Below are 23465 nucleotides of genomic sequence, written 5' to 3'. Positions count from 1 at the left end.
GAAGTCATTGACTTGATTCTCAGAGAAAAGACCAATTGTGATCAATTGGAAATAAGCCTATGAAAAGATTAGCAGACCAAATCTATAATGTTCAAATGTAGAACATTTGTGGCTCAACTTAAATATAATCTGGACACAGAGAAATATACCTTTAATTTATTGGCTGAGCCTTTATGCTCCCCAAGCAACCTACCTCCTCTGGAAACCGTGGAAACTTATAATTCAGTGTGTGAGCTGGTAATAAGACAACTAGTGATGCCCCTGTCTCCTAAAGGCCTAAAACAAAGCAATCTAGGCCTAATGAATATAGAGGAAACATAATCAGGAGAGAAACCTTTGGAGTTGTGATATGTAGATATTATATAAGAGATAATGGCAGGCCTGGTGCAGTGGTTCATGCCTGTAATCCAAGCACTCTGGGAGGCCAAGGCGGGTGGATTGCCTGAGCTCACAGGTTCAAGATCAGCCTGAGCCAGAGCAAGACCTTATCTCTAAAAAATAGCTGGGCATTGTGGCAGGCACCTGTAGTCCCAGCTTCTTGGGAGGCTGAGGCAAAAGATTCAGTTGAGCCCAAGAGTTTAAGGTTGCTGTGAGCTCTGACGCCTCATCTCTCTACCAAGAATGACAAAGTGAGACTCTGTCTAAAACAAAAAAAAAAAAAGAAAAGAAAAAGAAAAGAAAAAGAAGAAAAAGAAAGAAAAGCAATAGGTTTCCAGATGAACTAGAAGAATTTTCAGGGAGCAATAGGAAAGAGCAATTATAGTTACAGGTCAACCTGAGGGTAGTAGTGAGTGCAGAGTGTCAAATATAGGTCTCAATTACCAACTGAGATGAATTGAATATGGCCCATTTTTTTGTCTCATTGTTTTGGGTTAGACAAATACTATATACTGTTTTTGTTTTATTGATTTTTCAGTGGGCAGACTTTTTTTCCTTCATTGTTTTCAATCCTGATTAAATCATGTTTGCTTTACGTGTCAGAGGTAAAGGGAGTAATGTTTGCACTAGGATCAGCTTTTTTAAATACATGGCCCCTTTTCTCTGCTCAGTAACTTTTGAAGAATAAACCACGTAGAAATAGGCAAATGATTTTTCGGCTTGGTCATGGGAGATTACTGTTGTTTTGGATGGATTTTTGTTATTATTTGGTTTGATTTAGAATCAGAGTATATTTTATTTACTTTGTCCTTCAGAGTATTCAAAAAGTACAGAAAACAAACCAAGAGAAAAAATATAGGAAGCATTGGAGACACAAATAAAGACAGCATGGAGGTGGTGAGGGGCAGGTGGGCAAGGCAGATAAGAATTTCATTTTCTAAATTAATGAAGAAATATGATACTTGTATCTTCTTGTTAAAGAAGAAAAAATGTATAATCTATTGTAGATTTTGAAAGTTAATAAAATAAATTTATATTTGTACCAATATAGTATCTAGAGTTCAAGACAGATTCAATTACTTTTAGCTGATCTTCTTTCCTTTCAAAATATTTTTAACATCAGGGTATACCCATTTTCCTATATCAAATGTGTGTACATTTAGACTATGTGTGACCTTTTTCCTTCAAGAAACAAAAATTTCTTATACTAGATGGAATCCCATATATTTTGGCCATCTCTTTACACATTTTTAAAATAGCTCATGTGAGTACATATACAGTAATAGCCAAAAGTCAACAAAGAGATTCAAGAACAATATCATTCAACAGAGGGACAGAACACATAAAAAAGAGAAAATCCATTTTTATCCCTCCTCAATGTTGAGCAAAAGTATAAATTCAGACAATTCTCATCGTCACATTTTGAAATATCTTTCTCCATGACCTTCTGCACTAGAGGATTTCCTCACTAACGATCATCAATGTTAAAGTGAAAAGAGATAGCAGAATTTCATCAGCGCAATACATTCCCGTAGAAGGGTCAACCCGAGTCACAGGCCTTGCACGTGACTGACTGAGGAAGGGACACATCCTGCAGATTTCCTCCCTGCGGTCCCGGGAGTTTTTGTGCTTTCCAGTCTTTTCAGAGCAGCTGCATCATATGCAGTAGCTCGCCCCTTGCACAGTTCTTCCCAGCGGCAGCCTGTACACTCTCTTCTACTCACTCCCAAAGCCAGCCCTGCCCAACCTGGGTAAGATTCTGAGCCCTATTCAAAAATGATTTAAATTCGACTAATTATTTGAAGGTTTCTATCTCTGTCACCAAGATGTTGATGGCATGAGCCTTTTTATGTTAGGGGACAGTGAAAAAGTAATACAATTAGTTCTGTGCTGGCTGCATTAAAATCAAATGCGTGAGAGACACACAAGTGTAAAACCCAGAGGGAAAGGAGCTACAGGTCTAGAGCCTGCGAGAGGGATCTGCGAGAGGGATCTGCGAGAGGGATCTGCGAGAGGGATCTGAAAGGCTACAAAGGTATTTGAGAGCCATTAACATCTTTGCAGTGGTCAAAACTGTAGACATAGATGTGTAAAGTGAAGGGCCAGATTAAAGACTAGGAACCGCAAGAGACAGAAAACAAATGAGAGAAGTGGAATCTTTGAGGCCAAAATAAGAGATAACTTCATGAAATAGGGAAGACAATGAAATGATTGGCACAATGAAAAACTGTTCGGTCATGAAAAGCAGTCGCAAATTAATTTTACTTTATCTTTCACTGCCCCTTTAAATGTATTGTGGGGGGGGGGGCGTGATTCCCCTGTTTCCTACCTGGATCTAAAGGTAGAGAAGTTAGGGTCAGTTAGATGGCTTCTCTGGGCTTTCTCAGGCAATCATGACAATTTTCATGATCATCTAAACTAGTTCTTGGCTATCTAGATTTTGCAAGTTCTGCGAGTGTCTGTATCAGGTATGGTGTCTAAAGAATGAATGGAAAAGAAGAAAATGAAGAATCAAGGGAAAAACTTTAAAACTCTTTTTAAAAGTTAGTAAAGAAATGAAGAGTGAGAGATTATTCAGTAACTCCCACGGGTCATAAGTCAGAGCAGAGGAAGGGAAGCCTCTTCAGTACGGCAATGCAGAGCGTATTTGTAGACAGCGATATAGCCAGTGAGATGTTTAGGTTAAAGGGAGGATTTAAGGAAGCAAAGCTCAGATGGAGGAAGAGGAGCAAAACAGAAAGGAATCACACCAAGAACAGGCAAGAGCTTATTTTTAGAAAGCAATTACTTTCTTGTTTTCTTCCAAGACCAAATAAAAAAATGAACGATGTGTGACAATGTAGACAAATTGGAGGGGAAGAGAAGATAATCTGGAGGTAGTTATATCTGATTCTATTGTTTATGACGCAGAGGGCTAGGTTATCAGTAAGGGCAAGGTCAAGGGCAGGGAACAGAGGCTGGTAGGAGTTTAAAGAGGGAGAGAAAGAAAGTGATGAGAAGCACATCCTCGGTAACACTCCGAGGCAGGACAGGTACGTGGGCCTCACAGGCTCGGGGCAGGAGCAGGGAAGTCACCCCCACAACTGATGCACAGTATAGTGGAAGGCAGATGGCAATCAGGATACTCTAAGGAGTCAGCTTTAAGAGGTTTGCCCAGGAGGAGTGGAGGCAGTGAAGTCAGGGAGGAGACCGATCAAAAGAGGACTATGTGGGGATGATGGACTAGAGATTAACAGAAGCAGCAGCGTTTGTGAGTGGTCAGGGATAAATTGGAATTGGAAAAATGTGGAATGTCCATAGAGCAGCACTTCTGGGATTAGGAAGATTTGAGAAGTAGAGAAGTCCTAAGTGTTACAAAATTATAAGGGTGGAGCCATGGAGATGAGTTGCAGGAGCAGAATTGAATGAATGAAGAAGCCGAAAAGCTGCCGTAGGTGCCAAAGCAGCTCAGGGTGACAGCAGGAGTTGGGGGCAGGGGAAATGCCGACTCTCTGATGATGTTCTCAATGAAGGAAAACCTGACATGGAGAGATAAAAACAAGAGGATGGGAGAAAAGCATTATCATTTCAAAGCACCATTTCTAATCTTAAAAAGGTAATTCCCTCCTTACTCCCAATCATTACAGTAGCAGCAAATATGTAAAGGATCTAATTTTATGTATAACAAACTTGTAAATCCTTTTTGCCACTTTAAACCTACACATACTCTGAATCTTTCATTGTTTTAGAAATCCACCCGGCTTCTCACATTTTTTTGTTCCACCTCCTAGAATCTAACCTCTGCCCTCCCTCATCCTTTTCATGGGGCTGAATTCTGCTTTCTTGATTTTAACCCCAGCACCGCGTCCTGATGATGCAGCGTGTACCCGCATCTTTGGCTCTCCCTACTCCTCACAGATTTAAGTGAATATTACAATCCCCCTTCTAACCCAGGGAAGCCAAGTCCAGCGCTGGCCTGCTGCAGAGTGACAGGAGACAGAACACCGTTTTCTAAGCAGTTCTTGGTCCTGGATTGAACTGAGGTCGGGAGTGAGCGGGGTAGGTAATGGCGAGAAGCAGAACGGGGGAAGGTCAGCCTTGAATCTAAGAGCACTGAAGGGTGGAAGAAATGGTGAAATGAAGGGAATCAGCTTTCACTTAAAGAAAGTAAGTTAAGTGGAAAAGCTGAGACAATTAGACATTTCTAGGCCATTTAGCAGAGGTCTGGGTGACAACTCTGAGTAAAAGGAGGATCAGAAGAACAGAAATAAGAAAGACTCTCACAAAAGGCCGCTGATGGGCATGGGGGTTCCAAGGAGAGTGGATTGAGGAGGATAGTTTTACCGTGCTGTGGACAGAACTATGAAAAACACAGGAGCTCTAAAGACAGAGGCGGCCAAGAGTGAACCAGCTCATCCTAGAGTTCTAACTGGACAATGTATGCAATGTGCTTTCAAAGAAAGTACATACTAGTGGGTGGCACCTGGGGCTCAAAAGGGTTGGGTGCTGGCCCCCTATGCCAGAGGTGGCAGGTTCAAACCCAGCCCTGGCAAAAAATAAAAAATAACGTACATACTAGAGGTAGTACGTGCAATAACGAGCTCCAATTCACTATCAAAGTCCTGATGCTACTCCTTAACATTTACCATTCCATGTTCCTTCTGTGTTTATCCAGAGTGATTCAGCCTTTGTAGAATAGAATAGCAATGCTCTCAGATTAGGTAATATTTCTATGGTAACAGAAGTAGAACATCATGGATTACTATGTGAGTGTGCATGTAAAGAGTACAAAAATTGGTTTAATAAAAATTTTAAATATTCTTTCTACAGTTTTTTTAAATCAAATTTTAAAAGCAAGTCAAGATGAACTTGTTTGAGTTCTCTTTAATACTTACCCTGTCATCTGCCCACCCTGTAATAGAAGTGTCAATGAGGAGGGTAAGGCCCCAAAGGCAGGCAGCGGGGAAAAGGAGTTTACAGGAGCCCAGATAACCTCAAACCTTTGAGTAATTAGCAATTATATTCATAAATACACACACCCTGAGAAATAGATTAGACAGGTTTTTATTACCTATCTTCTGAGTTCAGCACATAATACCAGTTGCTTGGTGACAGGAACATCAAAGAATTCATAGATTAAGTCTGCGCTTCAGATAATCAGACCAACCACACATGTTCACACACATATATGCACACGTGCAGGGAACTGGCACGATAGCACATCTTCAAAAATGTGGCAGGAAACACAAATGAATAAAGGCAAATGCCCACAGACAGGTAGGAAATAAGAAGTAGAACATTAAGACAGTGTAACTTTGAAAAGTTGCTTACTTTCAGAATAAACAGTTTATACTGGAAAAAAAAAGAGTCATTATAATACAGAATACAAAAGATGAGTTTCTAATCTGCCTAAATTAGGCAAGGGAAACAAACAGGTGTAATAAACTAATAAACAACAAGCCATAAAGTCAAGAGCCATGTGGTATAAACTGCACACATATATACGCTAGCTCTCCCAGCCCACACGAGTGCACATTATGTGTATGTGTGTATTTTCTTCTTTAGGTATCACTTTACCTGTCACTTTCTCCAACTCAAGATGGTAAGCTTTTTGAGGAAAAAGGATTTTATCTAATTTAATATTCCGAGGGCTCAGCGCCCGTAGCTCAGTGGTTAGTGCACCAGCCACATGCACCAGGGCTAACAGGTTTGAACCCAGCCTGGGCCTGCTAAACAACAATGACAACAACAACAACAAAATAGCCGGGTGTTGTGGCAGGCCCCTGTAGTCCCAGCTACTTGGGAGGCTGACGCAAGAGAATCGCTTAAGTCCAAGAGTTTGGGGTTGCTGTGAGATTGTCTACCAAGGGCAACATATTGAGACTCTCTCAAATAAATAAATAATAATAATTTACTATTCCCAGACTCTAATACAGGGCACATCTATCAGCATATAGCAATTCCCACTCTGGCAAATATTTAAAGATTACAATTATTTTTAATAAATGCAGATGTCACAGAACCAAAACATATCAGGAAAAAGGGAAATTTTTGTAGAAGACATTGTTCTAAGATAGCCCTTAAAAATTATTGTTAGCAAATATAATTATAAAAATAATTAAAAGAGATATTTAATTATTGATTCTTATAAAATCTTACCTTCCAGTCTGAGGATCAAATCCAAAGTAATGGTCTTTACATTGGTCACAATTTTGCCCAGTAACGGAAACATCTTGGCAAACACACTGACCAGTCAGGCTATCGCAGACATTACTGACCGCCCCAGTCACATGGCAGGAACATGGCAAGCAGCCAGGGGCATTGCCTGGATAAATATAAAAACCTGAAAATAAAGGAATTAAAAGTTTTTATATATATTATTTACCCAGTCTTTTCTTTAGAATATAACATTGTGATTACATAGAAAAATAAAATATTCTCTCATGGAACTACCTAATTTCTGACACAAAAATGATGATACTACATAGTTTTTTTTTTTTTTTTTTTTTTTTTTTTGAGACAGAGCCTCAAGCTGTCCCCATGGGTAGAGTGTCGTGGCATTACAGCTCACAGCAACCTCCAACTCCTGGGCTCAAGCGAGTCTCCCGCCTCCGCCTCCCAAGTAGCTGGGACCACAGGCACCCACCACAACGCCCGGCTATTTTTTGGTTGCAGCCGTCATTGTTGTTTGGCGGGTCCAGGCTGGGGATTCGAACCCGCCACCTTAGGTGTACGTGGCTGGCGCCTTAGCCGGTTGAGCTATAGGTGCCGAGCCTACATAGCTGTTCTTAACAAGTATGCTGATCACGACCAAAGAAAAACCATGTAAGTCATTTACATTGTCCTTGTGTGTTTCCCAGACACCTACTATTCAGTTTATTTAAAACCTACTTTGTGATATTTCACTCAAACTTGTCCTCCTCAAATCATCTCCATTTCAGCAAATATTACACTCCGGTGCTCAAACAAGAACCTGGGCCATCTTTCGTAGTGTAGCGTGATTAAATAGAGGATACCTGATTACACCTAAATTTCTAATTAACAATATTTTTACAATAAAACTTTGTCCCCTGTAATATGCACATATACTTAAAAATTGTTTTCTGAAATTTAAATTTAGCAGAATTCTGTATCTGGCTACACCTAGCGACCGTGGAGTCCTCTACTTCCCTCAGCCCCTACTCTCAACTAATGACCAAGGCCCGTGGATATTGGTAATTTTATACCTTCTACTCTCCATTCCCTCTGCCAACCACCTCCTTGGTTAAAGTCACCACCAACATTTTCTTAGCTAACACTGATCCAGAGGCTACTTGCAGGAGCTTCATATTCAGTATGGCATTAGTTCTCACAGCAATGTGAAGAATGCAGAAACTATTAAGTTGATTTGAAAACTGAAGGTTAGGAAGGTTAACAACATGTGCTAAAATGACGTAGTAACAAATAGCAGAACCCAAGTTCACATCCAGGCCTCCCAGTTCTAGAGACCATCTCATTTAATGGTGTCTCTCTTGTCCCACCCTCATCTAGCCCTCAATGTATAACAGCAGCAATCTTTTCCAAAGTGTAGTTTGAACATTCTATTCCTCTATCTTTAAAACTGTTTGATGACTTGCTATCTCCTTTAGGAAATTGGGGACTGTCTCTCATACAGCCCCCAATCCTATAGTCAGACCCCAGCTCCATCTCCAGCTTCTGCTCACTGCCTGTCCCCAACCCAACTACACCAGCCACACTTCTTTCTGGTCTCAAGACCCTGAAGTTTTTTCACTGTTTGTTCTGTGTGCTGACATGGTTTTGAGCCAACTCTCCCACTTAGCTCACTCCTTTGTACATCAGGTCTGGTGACTGCCTCAAGTAACTTTCCCTGGGCCAGACACAGGATGCCTGTCACAGGTTTGTAGCGTCCTGTTTATTTCCTTGAGTGCTCATGACAATTATAGCTGATCTCCTCTCCACCAAGATGTAACCTCCATAAGGGTAGGAACTCCATCTGATGAATTCATCCTTCTCTCCCTAGTCCCCAGCACAGTACTTGGTGAATAGTGGACACTCCATAATGAGCTAATAAAAATGTACGAATTATTAAACAGGAATTGAAATTCACAGGTACACACTAAAATAAAACCACACAATTTATAAATTTTAAATTAGTTCTAAAACCCATAGTTTTTTGTTTATAGCAAAAGGAAAGAAATATAAATATGATTCAAAAATAGAGTCAAGTTGCTGAAAATCTTCTGGACTAGAATGGTGGAAGCCAACAGTTAAAAAATTAGAAAGACGTCAGACATGTTTCTACTGATGGAGGAGGCATATGAAGGAGAGATGATGAGAGAGGGCACCCAGGAAGGGTGAGGGCTAGGAGAACAGCGGTCTTCTCAAGGAGACCCCAAGGATACACCTACAGGGTCCTCCCCATGGTGACTCAGCTCTCAGGAATGTGTAGAAACTTAACTTCCTGGGACCTGGGAATTTCTGCTTCTGTGAAATCCTGTAGTTCTGTGGGGGCTGGAACAGCTTCTCCAGCTTGATTCAAACTGACCAATGAATAAGGCACCCGTGGGCTGGAACTTTCTAACTATAAATAAAAAGGGAAAGACCAAGTCAGTCTGGGGACAGGGCCATTTTGAATTCTATGCCATGTGCTCTGCTGGTTCAATATAAGCCTTCTTCCTTTTAAATATGGTGTTTGGGTGATCATTCTCTCCTTTGAGCCTTGTTTCCTCACAACAGTGGTACTTTGTGTTGTGGGATATGTGTGTGTATGTGTGCATACGGATACACACACACACATATGCATGCACACACATAGATACACATGGACATATAAAATGCCACAAGAAATAATATGGAACAATGAGGTAGGGGGATCACAGAAGGATGCCAATGAAAAAAGTTACAGTGAATGAAAATGAATCACACAGCTGCCGTGATCACTAATTTAAGGTTTGAAATAGCAGTGATATTAGAGAAGAGAGACCAAGAGCACAAAGTGGATCCACTCTGTTATCCGATCCGTAGGGAGAAGCCAAAAGTAATCTGGATACTCAAAAGCTCACTCCAGGCTCTAGTTATAAACAAGCCATCCTTTTATAGTCATCCAGAATTAGAGCTTTGTTCTTGGTAGACCCTGAAGTATTCTTTCTTAGAAAGCCTCAAGAGTGGTAAAATAAACAGTGCTGTGCTCAATCTGAGGAAAAGGAGCCCCAAATTTCTGCTATTCGCTCGAAAGGAATTAACTAATACTGTCATTTTGAAATAATAATTTACAGCTAGATTATGTTATTTTCTTCTTTTCATTCCCTGACAGCAATTCGCCTTACATACATATATGTCCAGAGTTAGAGTCCACTCATGGCCGTTAATACATGTTCTTATACCTGATTTCATCATGTGATCAAAGTCACAAATTGAGAAGGTTTCTATATTGGATTCAAAACTGCTGTGGTTGTGATTCTTTGTATTTTACTTCCTGTGAAGGTAACTAGGTCCTTAAATTCATGATCACGCCATCATGAATGTACTAACAGCACTCCAATTTGGACAAATTACCCATTAGCACAGATACTTAGAATTAATTTGGACTTATTGCAGCAGCTTCAAGCCACAGAGAATTCTGGAACAATTAAGGATGAGTTTTATAAGAAAATGATTTATTAGATAAATCTGTAAATACAAGGGTGGGTGGCTATATTTTGGTGCAGAATTTGGATAGCCCAAGTTCTAGGGATAAAATATGTCATAAAAAATAAGAAATATAAGTGGAGAACAAAAAAATGCTGTGGAAATACTTACCCTGGCAGTAGAGATAGGGTTTCTAGGAAAAGACAACACTGGAATTTTCCCTGCGGCTAATTCCCCTCCACCTCTCAGGAGCATGATTATAAAGGTTAATCCCACCAGTATTTTAGTTGTCCTATTTTTAAGCAGTTCTAATTAAGATGACTCAGGTAACTTCCTGCTCAAAGATTGCTGCTCTCCTTACCTGAATGTGCCTAATTCTAGACCATTACCTTTTCTTTTATGACTTCCAAGTATAGAAAACAACATTTTCTCTTTTCTCTTGCTTAAACTTCCACTCCTGAGTGCAGCTTAAATATAACTGACCTTAATTTGTCTTAACTCAGTACATTCTTGATCTCCATTCAATTATCTCCACTCCATGCTCCACATCTTTATGTATTTGTATTGTCTTAACTGATCTCTTTGAGATTTCTTTCCATGAACGATTTTGTACCACATTCTTAAACATGGTCATTAGGACATCACTACCTTGCATATATAGTGCTGAGAGTTCATGCATAGCACAAACCAGCCTGCTAAAATCTGCATTTCCCCCCATTTCAGCAGCTAACCCTCATCCCAAACAAGACAAGTCTCAAATGGAAAACAATGCCTCACCCAGCTAAAGCAATGAGTCACCCATATCATAAAATGGTGCTGCATTATCCAGGAGAAACCTCCCCAACCTAAAGAAACCCACTGAGTTCCAAGTTATTAGCAAAGCGGGTGGTATCTCTCCTATTTGCCCAGCACTGAATCTGTCCTGAGCGTAAAAGCAGAGCCCATTCCTTGGCAATGTCCCTCCAGAGGACCATGAACAACAAGGCTTTGCAGCAGCTTGATCTGGGAGATAGAAAAGAAGTGTAACCTCCAGGCCTTTTTCAGGAAAGGAGGGCAATGCTGAGGCTAAGCACTAATTATAAGCCATTTAGAAGAAACTACTCTCAACTTGAGACAGAAAATGGACGTGATGTTAAGAGACCAAGGAGGGATGTGTGGCTCCCCTGTAACACGCAGCAAAGGGCGATCTCAGTAATGATTTTACTAATCAATATTTTCAGAGTGAAGTATGGTGGATGATGCAGTTTTCAAATTAAAACACTAATAATTCTCCTCCATTTAGTGGTTTTATATAAAAAATAATGTTAAAATTAATATTCATAAAGTTGATCACATTTCAAGAAATGAGTATCAGTCATCCCAAAGGTGTAGTTTCTCTCATTTAAGAAAAATTGAAACTTTTTTCAAAGAAATTAGACATGCTTTAAATGTTCCACATGCTCCAACTGTATTCATTTTTCCAGGGTTGCTACTCCCTCCTCGCGTATCTTGCCAATTCCTATTGATTGTTAAAACTCAGCTCAGGAATCATTTTCTTTAACGTCTTCAAGCTCCTCATCCTTCAAGAATTTATCATCCGCTCCACTTTACTACTTCTCTATATTGCAAATTTCCAATATTCCACTTATCACATTGTGTTACATTTAAATATGAGTTAGCTTCTCCTACCAAACCATAATGCTTTAATATATTTGTAATTATAAATCTTACGCCAGCACATTCTCTGGTGCGTAGTAATTTATTCAATAGGGGTTTACTGAAAAATGAATATCTGAATGAAATGGATAGATGGCTGAATGGATGAATGGGTGGAGGAGTGAATAAATACCTGTTACACCTAAAAATATGAGATGATCTCTTAAAGGAAAATGGTAAACGTAAATCTGTGAGTCATGAGAGTGATTGGTCAGAGTGGCCTGGACTATCAGGATGTCTAGCAAGGAACATCTATGAATCAGGCATAATAAATTTAAAATATAGTACTGGTCACACCAACAGATAGAACAGAGCTACAGAAAGAAAATGTCATCTTAATATTCTATCTCCAGTTCTAAAAACAAAGAACATAATAATGTGCTCATATGAGGGAAACTGTGCTACTGGACTTTTCTGTTTTATAGAAATTCTAGTTTTCCATCTATGTGAATGTCCATGAAAGGCCCCCATAAGCATATTCTCAAAGAATCAAATCCAATAAAAGACAAAAAATATACATACTGACAACTCAGACTGCATCTGGGAGATTATAATGAATAGATACATAGGTGCAATGTAAACCTTTACACTCTTTCCCATTTCTCTTATTCTCAATATTTATCCAATGCATGTATCTACTGTGTCAGTGTTGAAAACAAATATTGAACTATTCAGGAAAAGTTTTACTCTTACTAAGTACAGATTCTGGGGTCAAAGGGACCTAGATTTGGAAATGACTCTTCTAGTTAATCAGTTTCCATTTCTGCAACCCTAAAATAGGAATAATACTGGCCCTCCCTACATAAGAATATTGTGCATATTAAATGGGCCTTAGCATAGAGCTCAGACACTTAGTAGGCATCGGTTATCACCGTTGTTACAGCTACTAGCCAGTTTTCCATGAAAATGGAATTTTTCTAAATTATAGTTTAAATAAAGTTAGCCAGGCTTTGTGATGAGCACCTGTAGTCCTAGCTACTTGGGAGGCTGAGGCAAAGGGATCACTTAAGCCCCAGAGTTTGAGGTTGCTGTGAGCTATCACGCCATGGCACTCTACCAAGGGCAACAAAGTGAAACTCTTTCTCAAAATAAATAAATAAGGTTTAAATAAAGACTTGTCAGTGTCTTTTCTTTCTTTCCTAGATATACCTTTCTCTTCTATATTTCCTATGACAATATTATTTCCTGACAATTTATCAACAAAGAGGTTCTTATTCTGAGACCAGGTTTCTCTGTGAAAAATATGTTAACCTAGAAAGTTGTTTCTCCAAACAGTAGGACATGTGGCATAATCGGATCTCAACTTTGATGCATTGATTTTTAATGAAATATCAGCCATCTGATTCCAACTCCATTGGCAGGACCCTGCATGCAATTCTGGCTTATGAGCACATTATTTAATAAATACGATGTACTTCTTAATGAAACAAGATACCTTGCTTTATGAATTATAAAAGAAAACAAAAAGTAAATACTAGGAGGAAGCGTGAGGCATTGTCCTATTAGTACAAAACATGTCATAGGAAGCTGTTTTCATTATAAATTAGCCTTTATTTTATTCCAAAGCTGCAGAGTCCTCAATAAGCACCTCTCTGCCTCTAGTTCTCAAGGACAAAGGTGGGTCACAGGCTTGGGCAGCCTTGACATCCTTTCGTGCTTTTCCCGGCCTGGCCTCTGATTAAGTGCCTGCTGCTGAACATTACGAGGTCATCCAGCACTGAAAAAAGGAACTGGGAAAACATATTTAGTGTTATATTTATTAGTGTGGATATGTGTACATTCATATATGTACACACACTCCAAATAATTTTAAATTAAAGCATTTTTAAAATACTTAATGGAGGTTAAGCAGCATTTTTAACCTCTGTTCAAGTTATTGAATGGCATATTAAAACCAATGTGGCTCTAATGTACCTTCTAATGTGCACTGCTGCTTTAACAAATTGCCTATAAATTTTAGTTGAATTAAGCCTATTCCTTGTACATTCATAGTAAGGTTAGGTTAATAATACATGAGGTTTCATTATATGCACCTTCCTTAATAATGTTTTTTAAGAAAGTGGGACAAGAATCTCTGCATAGTAGCCTGGTATGGGTCAGTACTATTTGCAAGCACAGAGATGATTGGCAGGCAGACGTCTCCAGGCTTGTCAACCCCTGCCACCCCCACCCTGAACTTCTCCTTCCATACCCCATTGCTTACCCATACCAGCATGGTGTGTTCCCCAGTATATGATCTAGGTCTCGTAGATATGTTTAAAGAACTAGAATGAAAGCTGGAGATTGTAGCAGTGCATTTTACTGTACACTGCAGAGCTAGTTACTGTGAAACATCTGTTTATAGAAAGATACTTCAGAATATGGATTTCTCTGCTCAACTTGGGTTCACTGTAAGAGACTATAAAATCAGAAAAAAAATTCAAAATGGAATTTCTAAAGCTGGATGAATACAGAACCAAAAAAAAAAATAAAGTCCCAAAATACAGTTTGCCCCTTTCTTAGGCTATGCAGTATGTATACTATATCCCTTTAAAAAAAAAAACATACACTAGGTAGTTAGGGCCCTATTTTCCTTCCTACTTTGCAAGGGAGAAAAACACATCTTCCCTAAGTGTTGTAAAAGGTACACCACAGGTCTCTGCTATGCCCATGCCTCAAAAACAGGAGAATGACAATGAGAAATTTTAAAATGTAATTATTCATTATTATTCACTAACTCAGTAAATATACAAAGGTCTGACAATTAAGTTCAGAAACTTGCCACCATGTGCTTATGTTGGCAGCACTGTACCAACAGCTCAATCAGGTTTCACAACCTTGGTGCCTCAGTGTCTCACAGCTGTGTTCATACCTGGCAGTGTCTTGTTACGCGGCATTCATTGTTGTTGTGTGTTTTTGTATCCTATCTTAAGAATCTCAGAGCCTGAATTAGAGCAACAAAAAAATATTAAATATCTTGTGGAACTTGACAAAAGTAAAACAGAAATAAGGGATGTGTTAGTTTAAGGTTATGGGGTTAATGCCATGAAGAAAATAGCAATGGGGTGCACCTGTGGCTCAAAGGAGTAGGGCATCGGCCCCATGTGCTGGAGGTGGTGGGTTCAAACCCAGCCCTGGCCAAAAACTGCAACAACAACAACAACAAAAAAAAAAAAAAAATAGAAAAGAAAAAAGAAAGAAAGAAAAGAAAATAGCAATGTACAAGTCTCTGGGGAGAAAGCAAGTGTCATTGATGAAAAGAAGTCAGAGCAGCCAGTAATGAGCAGAACTGATAAAAAATGGCAAAAATTAGTTGAATTCTGTCAAAATCAATGGCTGACTATAAGAAGCATAATAGACCAAGTAAACATTGATGAGAAACAGAAAAATCTTAACTGAAAATCTTGGCCAACAACTCATGGCTCTTGTATCACAATAGTGCCCCAGCTCACACACCATTATGAAGAGTTTTTAGCCAGTAAACAAACAACTGTTTTGGAACATCCCCCCTACTCATCTAATGTGGCCCACAATAGCTTTTTTCTTTACCTGACGATAAAAGAAATACTGAAAGAAAGACATTTTAATGACATTCAGCACATCACAGGTAATACCGTGTTTCAAAATAAGACCTACCCAAAAAATAAGCCCTAGAAGGATTTCTATGAATTTGTTAAATATAAGCCCTACCCCAATAATAAGACCTAGTGATGCACATGGCTATGTGTATCTGCATAGCCACACCATGCATTTGGGCATGGAGCAGTAAGGAAGACTGGAATACCTTTTATCTGCCACAGCTCCTTTCTTTGAGCCGTTCGCACTTACACGGGTGGGCGTGTGATAACCGCAGTCGCAGACATCCTATTGCCCATGTGCAAACAGCTAGGGGAAAGGAGTTCATGCATCACTAGCACCAGCCCCACCCACAAGGTCAGCTCCCCATGTCAGGTTCCAGAAGAAGATGACTTAACTGTATTTGAATAAATGTAGATTGTTGTATTATACTTAATAAAAATAAGACATCCTCTGAAAAAAAGCCCTAGTGTGTCTTCTTGAGAAAAAATAAATATAAGACAGTGTCTTATTTTCAGGGAAACATGGTATGACAATAGCTCTGATGGCCATTCCAGAAAAAGAGTTCCAAAACTGCTTTGAAGGACAAGTACTTTGAAGGTGGCTGTAGTATTATTCAGCAATGGGGTATGTAGCACTTTTTTTAAGATGAGTTTGTGACTTAATTAACAGTTCTTATACTACATATAAGGAAGTACTGTTCTATGTGCCTGGGATAAGAGCTTTGAATATTCATGAAAAACAGCAATGAGATTTGCTGGCTGGAAAGGAACAATGATCTGAAGACTATGGAAATGGGGACAGAGAGGTCATGGTACCACAGACCATGTTGGCTATTAAAGTCTTTTTATTCACTATGGCAGAAAGCCAATGTAGGGTGCAGTGACAGGATTAACTCCATTGGACCTGCATCTCTTTTGCTGTATGTTGAGAAGTGAATGAAGAAAGATAAAAGGGAGAGAAGGGGCATATAGGAGGCTACTGGGATAGTCTGGGAAAAAGAAGAAAGTGGCTTGGACTTGGATGATATAAGTGAGTTTGGTGAGAAGTGGTCAATTTATGGACAAATTTGAAAGTAAAACCAGAAGGATTGGTTTTGATAGATGAGAGTACGGTTTGGGAATAAGAGAGGAGTCTGGTATGGCTGCAAAGCCTGAAGAGATATGAACCCAGAAAATACTAGGGCAATATTTTCATGTTAAATATGGTATACTAATCATTTTTCCCCTCCTGAAATCTCCAGAAATGAAATGAAAGAAAAATGAAAATGGAAGAGGAAATGGCAGACGTCTAGGAGAAAAGCTTAGGTACTTATAATGCAGACCCCAACAAGAAGCTAATTGATTCATGTTACATAACTCTATTAAGAAAAATTTAGAATTGAAAGCTCCAGAGATTGCTGAAGTGAGGTGAAAGGCATAGTTAATTCCTTCCCCAACCAGGAAGTTGTCCTTCTCATATTTTCAGCTTTCCCATTAGAAGTTAAAGACAGTTTGAAGAAAAAGTATCCAATGTACACAGCCCTACTATGAAACTAATTTATGGCTTTCATATGAAAGCTATAACCTCATTATAGCCTAAGAATATGGAGAGGGGGAGGGGAGAAGGGAAGGGTGAAGGGAGGGTGATTGGAGAGATCACTTCTTTGGCTTATATTACAAGGGTACAAGTGAATCTTTCTAAGAGTAGAATATAAACTTCTTAACACAGTAACTAAGAAAATGACATAAAGGCTATGTTACCAGTTTGATGAAAATATTTCAAATTGTATATGAAAACACCACACTGTACCCCATGATTGCATTAATGTACACAGCTATCATTTAATAAAAAGAAGAAGAAGAAGAAGTTAAAGACAGTTTGGACTCACCAGATATAGGGATCAAGTGCCACAGTGAACACAGGCATTATGTGAAAGGCAGCTTGTGATAGTTGATTTTGTGTGTCAATGTGGCTAGACGTGGTGTCCAGTTGTTGGGTCAAACATTAATCTAGATAGTGCTATAAAAGAGTTTTACAGATGTTCTTCAGAACATAAGAATGCTAACCCATAGACAAAAGAGTCCAATGAGTGATCATAACAACTATTTAACAAAAGTGGCATCATCATTAAATTTTCTGAAATCGACAATACAGAAATGGTAGAAATTTCTTGGTTAGCTGGGCATGATGACTCACACCTGTGCCTGTAATTTTAGGACACTGGGAGGCCAAAGTGTGAGGATACCTTGAGCTAAAGAGTTTGAGGCCAGCCTGAGCAAAAGCAAGACCCTGTCTTGACTAAAAATAATAATAATAATAACATTAATTAGATGGACATTGTAGTGGTCACCTGTAGCCCTAGTTACTCAGAAGGCTGAGGCAGGATTGCTTAAGTGTATGAGTAAGAAACTTCTAGAAGATTCAAAAAGAAAAAGAAAGATGAAATAAGAATCAGATTGACAGTACTAAAATAGTAAAAGCTAATGATGCAAATGTTTAAAATTTTTAAAATTTTTGGATGAAAATGATCCCATATAGCAGTAAAAATTAAAACAATTCTTTGTATGTAGACACTTTTAGGTAAATAAAAGGTACTTTCAGACTTTTGGAATTCTCAAAAAAAATCACTTCTCTCTTTGTATTTATCTTCAGAAGCTGCAGAGGCATGTGGTCTACCAAGTACACAAATTAATCAAGAAAGGAGCACACATGGAATTTGAGAAATAGAAGATCCAATACAGGAAACAGGTGAAGGAAATCCTGAATACAGCTGCAAGTATAAGACCTGGGATACAGCTGTGCAACACAACTAATGATCAAGCAGCTCATATCAGAGCAAAAGGATCAGGAGCTCTAATCTTCCCAGGGACTGAGAATACATCAGGAAATAAAAAAGAAACTTAGAAATTTCTTGAATAGATTTTTCTTTCCTAGAAATATCTAAAAAGGGTCCTAGAAAATTAAGCAAAAGCTAATATATTTCAAAAAAAGAAAGATATCAAATCATATTATATAGCATAGCTCTTTAGATTTATATAGTCATAATAATCACTGAAATATTGATTTAACCAAATAAAGAGATTGTTGAGGAGGAATATAAGGAAGTGATGTTCATCTTCTATAGTAGCAAGGCAATAGATAATGTTTAAATTTTAAACATAAGGATTGAATAATATATGTATGTATGTTATTCAGAAATACAGAAATGAAAACCTAGGAGAAACATTAAAGAAGTCAAAGGTGGTTTCCCTGAGCAGGGAGAACCTGAGAGAAGGATTGGACAGGGATCTTTAAATTTTATTTGATTTTTTAACTTAAGCAAATGTAAACTCTGATCAAAATAAAAATTAAATTTAAAAAATGAAAATACACTAAAAAATTCCGAAAAAGGCTCATACTATTTCTTACTTCACACACTCTCCATGGTGGTCCCTTCTATCTCCTTCCAGCTCCTTTCTTTGGGGGACTTACCTAGAATAGTTTGTTATTTTCTAAGGAGAATAATATTTTACATGTTGTTTGCCAAAGTACAGATGTCACCAAACCCCTTTCTAAAAGTTTCTGGCAATTGCCATCTTCACTTAAAGGAAGATATAGAATGAACATCAACTGAAAATAAGTATCATATTTAAAGCGTTTTTGTATTTTAATTACTTGCACAGTTGTCTTATTTCTCTTGTTAGAGTTCAGTATCTTGAAGGCCAATATTATCTTATTGAACTTGCATAGACACAATAATAATGTAATTCCTTGTACTTTGGGGATATTCAACATGAGATTTACTTAGCTGAAGAAACTAAGAAATAATCAGGAGTTTTAACAGGGTATCTCATTGAGATACTTTTTAAATCAGGCACTTATACTCTTAAGAAGAGTATATGAGAAAATGAAAGAGAAAAATAAAAATAACAAAAATGAATAATTTTAGAAAATAAGATAAAATTGGGGAAAAGTCAAAAAAGCATCCCTACTAAGAACTGGAACAAAACAAGGGTGCATACTGTCACCACTCCTATTCAACATAGTGCTGGAAATCCCTTGCCAGAATAATCAAGCAAGAGAAAAAGAATAAAGGGAAGAGGTCAAACTTTCACTTTTGCTGATGTTATGATTTTATACTTAGAAAACAGCAAAAATGCCACCAAAAGAGTCCTAGAAATGATAAATAAATTCAGCAAAATCTTAGGTTACAAATTAGTGTACACAAATCAGTAGCATTCCTACTACACCGGTGTTTTCCAACCTTTTTTATCTCACAGCACACTTGAACCTATAGTTAAACTTTCATAGCACACATAAATTATCTTGATAACAGAGATGTTCATCTCAACTCAAAGACATGGAAATTAAACCACCTTATGCTGAATGATATCCGGGTTCAGGAAGAGATAAAAGAAGAAATGGTTAAATTCCTCAAACATAACAATGAAGACACACGTTACCAAAACTTGTGGGATACAGCAAAAAGCAGTCTAAAGAGGAAAAGTTATCATATTAGACACCTATATTCAAAAATAAAAATAAAAGAAAACACATCAACTAACACATAAACCATCTTATGGAATTGGAAAAGAAGAACAATGTAATCCCAAAACCAGACAAAGAAAAGAAATAACCAAAATTAAATCAGAGATTAATGAAATTGAAAGAAAAGATTCATTCAGAACATTAATAAAACAAAAGTTGTTTTTGAAAAAAATAAATAAAATTGATAAACCTTTGGCCAGAATAACTAGAAACAGAAAAGTAAAATCTCTAATAACCTCAATCAGAAATGATAAAGGGGAAATAACAACAGATGCCACAGAGATACAAGAGATTATCTTTCAGAACTACAAGAAACTCTATGCCTAGTAATTTGACAATGTGAAGGAAATGGATCAATGTCTGGAACTGTACCCTCCCCCTAGACTTAACCAAGAAGCAATACATCTCTTGAATAGACCAATTTGAAGAACTGAGATTGAAGAAACAATTAAAAAAAAAATCTCCCAACAAAAATGCCCTGGTCTAAAATTCTATCAAACCTTCAAAGAAGCACTTCTACCCATATTGCAGAAATTATTTCAAAAAAAAAAAAATTCAGAAGGAAGGAATCTACCCTAACACATCCTATAAGGCAAACATCACCCTGATACCAAAACCAGGAAAAGACCTAACTAAAAAGGAAAACATCAGACCAATTTCACTAATGAATATAGATGCAAAAATTCTCAATAAAATCCTAGCCAACAGATTACAGCATCACATTAAAAAAATCATTCATCACAAACAAGTAGGTTTTATCCCAAGGATGCAAGACTGGTTTAACATACACAAGTCCATAAATGTAATTCACCATATCAACAGAAGGAAAAACAAAGACCATATGATCCTCTCAATAGATGCAGAAAAAGCATTCAATAAAATTTGGCATCTTTTTCATAAAGAACACTTAAGAATATAGGCATATGTGGCACATTTCTTAAACTGGTTCATGCCATCTATGAGAAACCCACAGCTAATATTATACTGCGGAGTAAAACTGAAATCTTTTCCATTTAGAACTGGAACCAGACAACGTTTTCCTCTATCACCACTCCTGGTTCAACATAGTGCTGGAAGTTCTAATACAACGAGGCAAGAGAAGGAAATAAAGATCATACAAATGGGGGCAGAGGAGGTCAAACACTCCCTCTTTGCCAATGATATGATCTCATACTTAGAGAACCCCAAAGGCTCAACCATAAGACTCCTGGTAGGGATCAAAAAATACAATAATGTCTCTGGATATAAAATCAATACCCACAAATCAGTAGCCCTTATATAAGCCAATAACAACTAAAATGAAAAGCTAATCGAGGACACAATTCCCTTCACAGTAGCTTCAAAAAAATGGAATACCTAGGAATATATCTAACAAAAGAGGTGAAGGACCTCTACAAAGAAAGTTATGAACATAAGAAATAACACAAAATATTAACAAATGGAAGAACATACCATGCTCATGGCTGTAAAGAATCAACATTGTCAAAATGTCTATACTTCCCAAAGCAATCTACAGATTCAATGCAATCCCCATTAAAATACCACCATCATACTTTTAAGATTTGGAAAAAATAATTCTTCATTTTGTATGGAACCAGAAAAAAACACTGGATGGCCAAGACAATTCTTAGTAATAAATACAAAGCTGAGGTATCTCCCTACCAGACTTTAGGCTATACTACAAGGCCATAGTGATCAAAACAGCATGGAATTGGCACAAAAATAGAGACATTGACATTTGGAATTGAATAGAAAACGATGATGAAACCAACCTTTTATAGTCACCTAGTCTTTGATAAACCAAACAAGAAAATACATTGGGGAAAAGAATCCTCATTCAATAAATGGTGCTGGGAGAACTGGATAACCACACATATAAGACTGAAACTGGACCTGTACCTCTTACCACTTACAAAAATTGATTCAAGATGGATGAATGATTTAAACCTCAGGCATGAAACAATAAAAATTCTCAAAGAATGTGTGGGGAAAACACTTCAAGATATCAGCCTGGGGAAAAGTTTATGAAGAAGATTTCTGTGGTAATTGCAACAATGACAAAAAAAAGGGGGGGGACTTAATTAAACTGGAAAGCTTCTGTACAGCTAAGGAAACAACAGCCAAAGCAAACAGACAACCTTCAGCATGGGAAAAGATACTTGCATATTATGAATCAAACAAAAGGTTGATAGCTATGATCTATAGAGAACTCAAATTAATCAACAAATAAGACCCAACAATCCCATAATGATTCGGCAAGAGATGTGAATAGAATCTTCTCTGATGATGAGTGGCTAACAAACATATGAAAGTATGTCCTTGTCCCTGATCATCAGAGTAATGAAAATGAAAACTACCCTGAGATAGCACCTAATCCCAGTAAGATTACATGACATCACAAAGTCTCAAAGCTACTTATGCTGGTGTGGATGTGGAGAGAAGGGAACACTTTTACACTGCTGGGGGGCCTGCAAACTAATACAAGCTTTTTGTAAGGAAATATGGAGAATCCTCAAAGAACTCAAATTAGACCTACCATTCGATCCTGTAATCCCATTACTAGGCATCTCAAAAGAAAAAAATTCCTTTTATCATATGGACATTTGCATTAGGCTGCTTACTGCAGCTCAATTTACCATCACTAAAGTGTGGAAACAACCTAAATGCTCACCAACCCAGGAATGGATTAACAAACTGTGGTATATGTATACCATGGAATGCTATTCAGCCATTAAAATAGATGGAGAGTTTACATCTTTTGCATTAACCTGGATGGAGGTAGAACACATTTTTCTTAGTAAAGGATCACAAGAATGGAGAAGTAAGAATCCAATGTATTGTAAAGGCAGTAGATGAGCTAATACAAAAGATGGGATAGCAGAATGCGGGAGAGGGGTGGGGAGAGAGGGACATAGTGTATGGCATACTTCTTGGGGACAGGACACAAGTATAAGAGGGACTTTATCTAACAAATGGAATCAGTGTAACCTGGTTCTTTGTACCTTTAAGGAATCCCAAAGAATAAAAAATAATAGGGCCAGGGGTGGGGGCTCAGGCCTGTAATCATAGCACTCTGTCAGGCGGAGGCAGGTGGATTGCCTAAGCTCACAAATTCAAGACCAGTCTTAGCTAGAGTGAAACTTCACCTTAAAAAATAGCCAGGCATTATGGTAGGTGCCTATAGTCCCAGCTGATTGGGAGGCTCAGGCAAGAGAATTGCTTTAGCCCAAGATTCTGAGGTTGCTGTTAGCTATGATGCCACAGCACTCTACCAGGGCTGACAAATGAGATTCTGTCTCAAAAAATATATAATAATAATAACAACAAAAATAAGAAAGGATAAGAAAAACACCTTCCATGCCTTGAACTTCCTTTTATTTCTTATTGAATGGTAACTATGTACATTAATGCATTTCTGGGGTACAGTGTGGTGTTTTCACATACAATTTGAAACATTTCATCAAACTGGTTAACATAGCCTTCATGTCATTTACCTAGTTATTGTGCCAAAACATTCATATTCTACTCTTAGAAAGGTTCACTTGTATCCTTGTAAGATAAACCACAGAAGTGATCCCTCCAATCCCCCTCCCTCCACCCATTCTCCCCTCCCCTCTCCCCATATTCTTAGGTTGTTATTAGGTTATAGCTTTCATATAAAAGGTATAAATTAATTTCATAATAGCAGTGTGTACATTGGATACTTTTTCTTCCATTCTTGT

At 37.9% G+C, this 23465-nt stretch overlaps 1 protein-coding gene across 1 annotated transcript in view; it reads right to left on the bottom strand.

The window, feature by feature from the left end:
• USH2A (usherin) overlaps positions 1–23465 on the bottom strand; it is a 775219-nt gene that overhangs the window by 575396 nt on the left and 176358 nt on the right. Inside the window, exon 13 of the mRNA XM_003800142.1 lies at positions 6517–6700. Within this exon, the coding sequence (XP_003800190.1) occupies positions 6517–6700 (184 nt within the window). The remainder of the gene's footprint in view (positions 1–6516; positions 6701–23465) is intronic.

Source organism: Otolemur garnettii, unplaced genomic scaffold, assembly GCF_000181295.1.
Source record: "Otolemur garnettii isolate 467f Iridium unplaced genomic scaffold, OtoGar3 scaffold00168, whole genome shotgun sequence".
NCBI lineage: Eukaryota > Metazoa > Chordata > Mammalia > Primates > Galagidae > Otolemur > Otolemur garnettii.
Note: the sequence above shows the minus strand (reverse complement) of the source record. Positions and strands in the feature narration are given on the sequence as shown.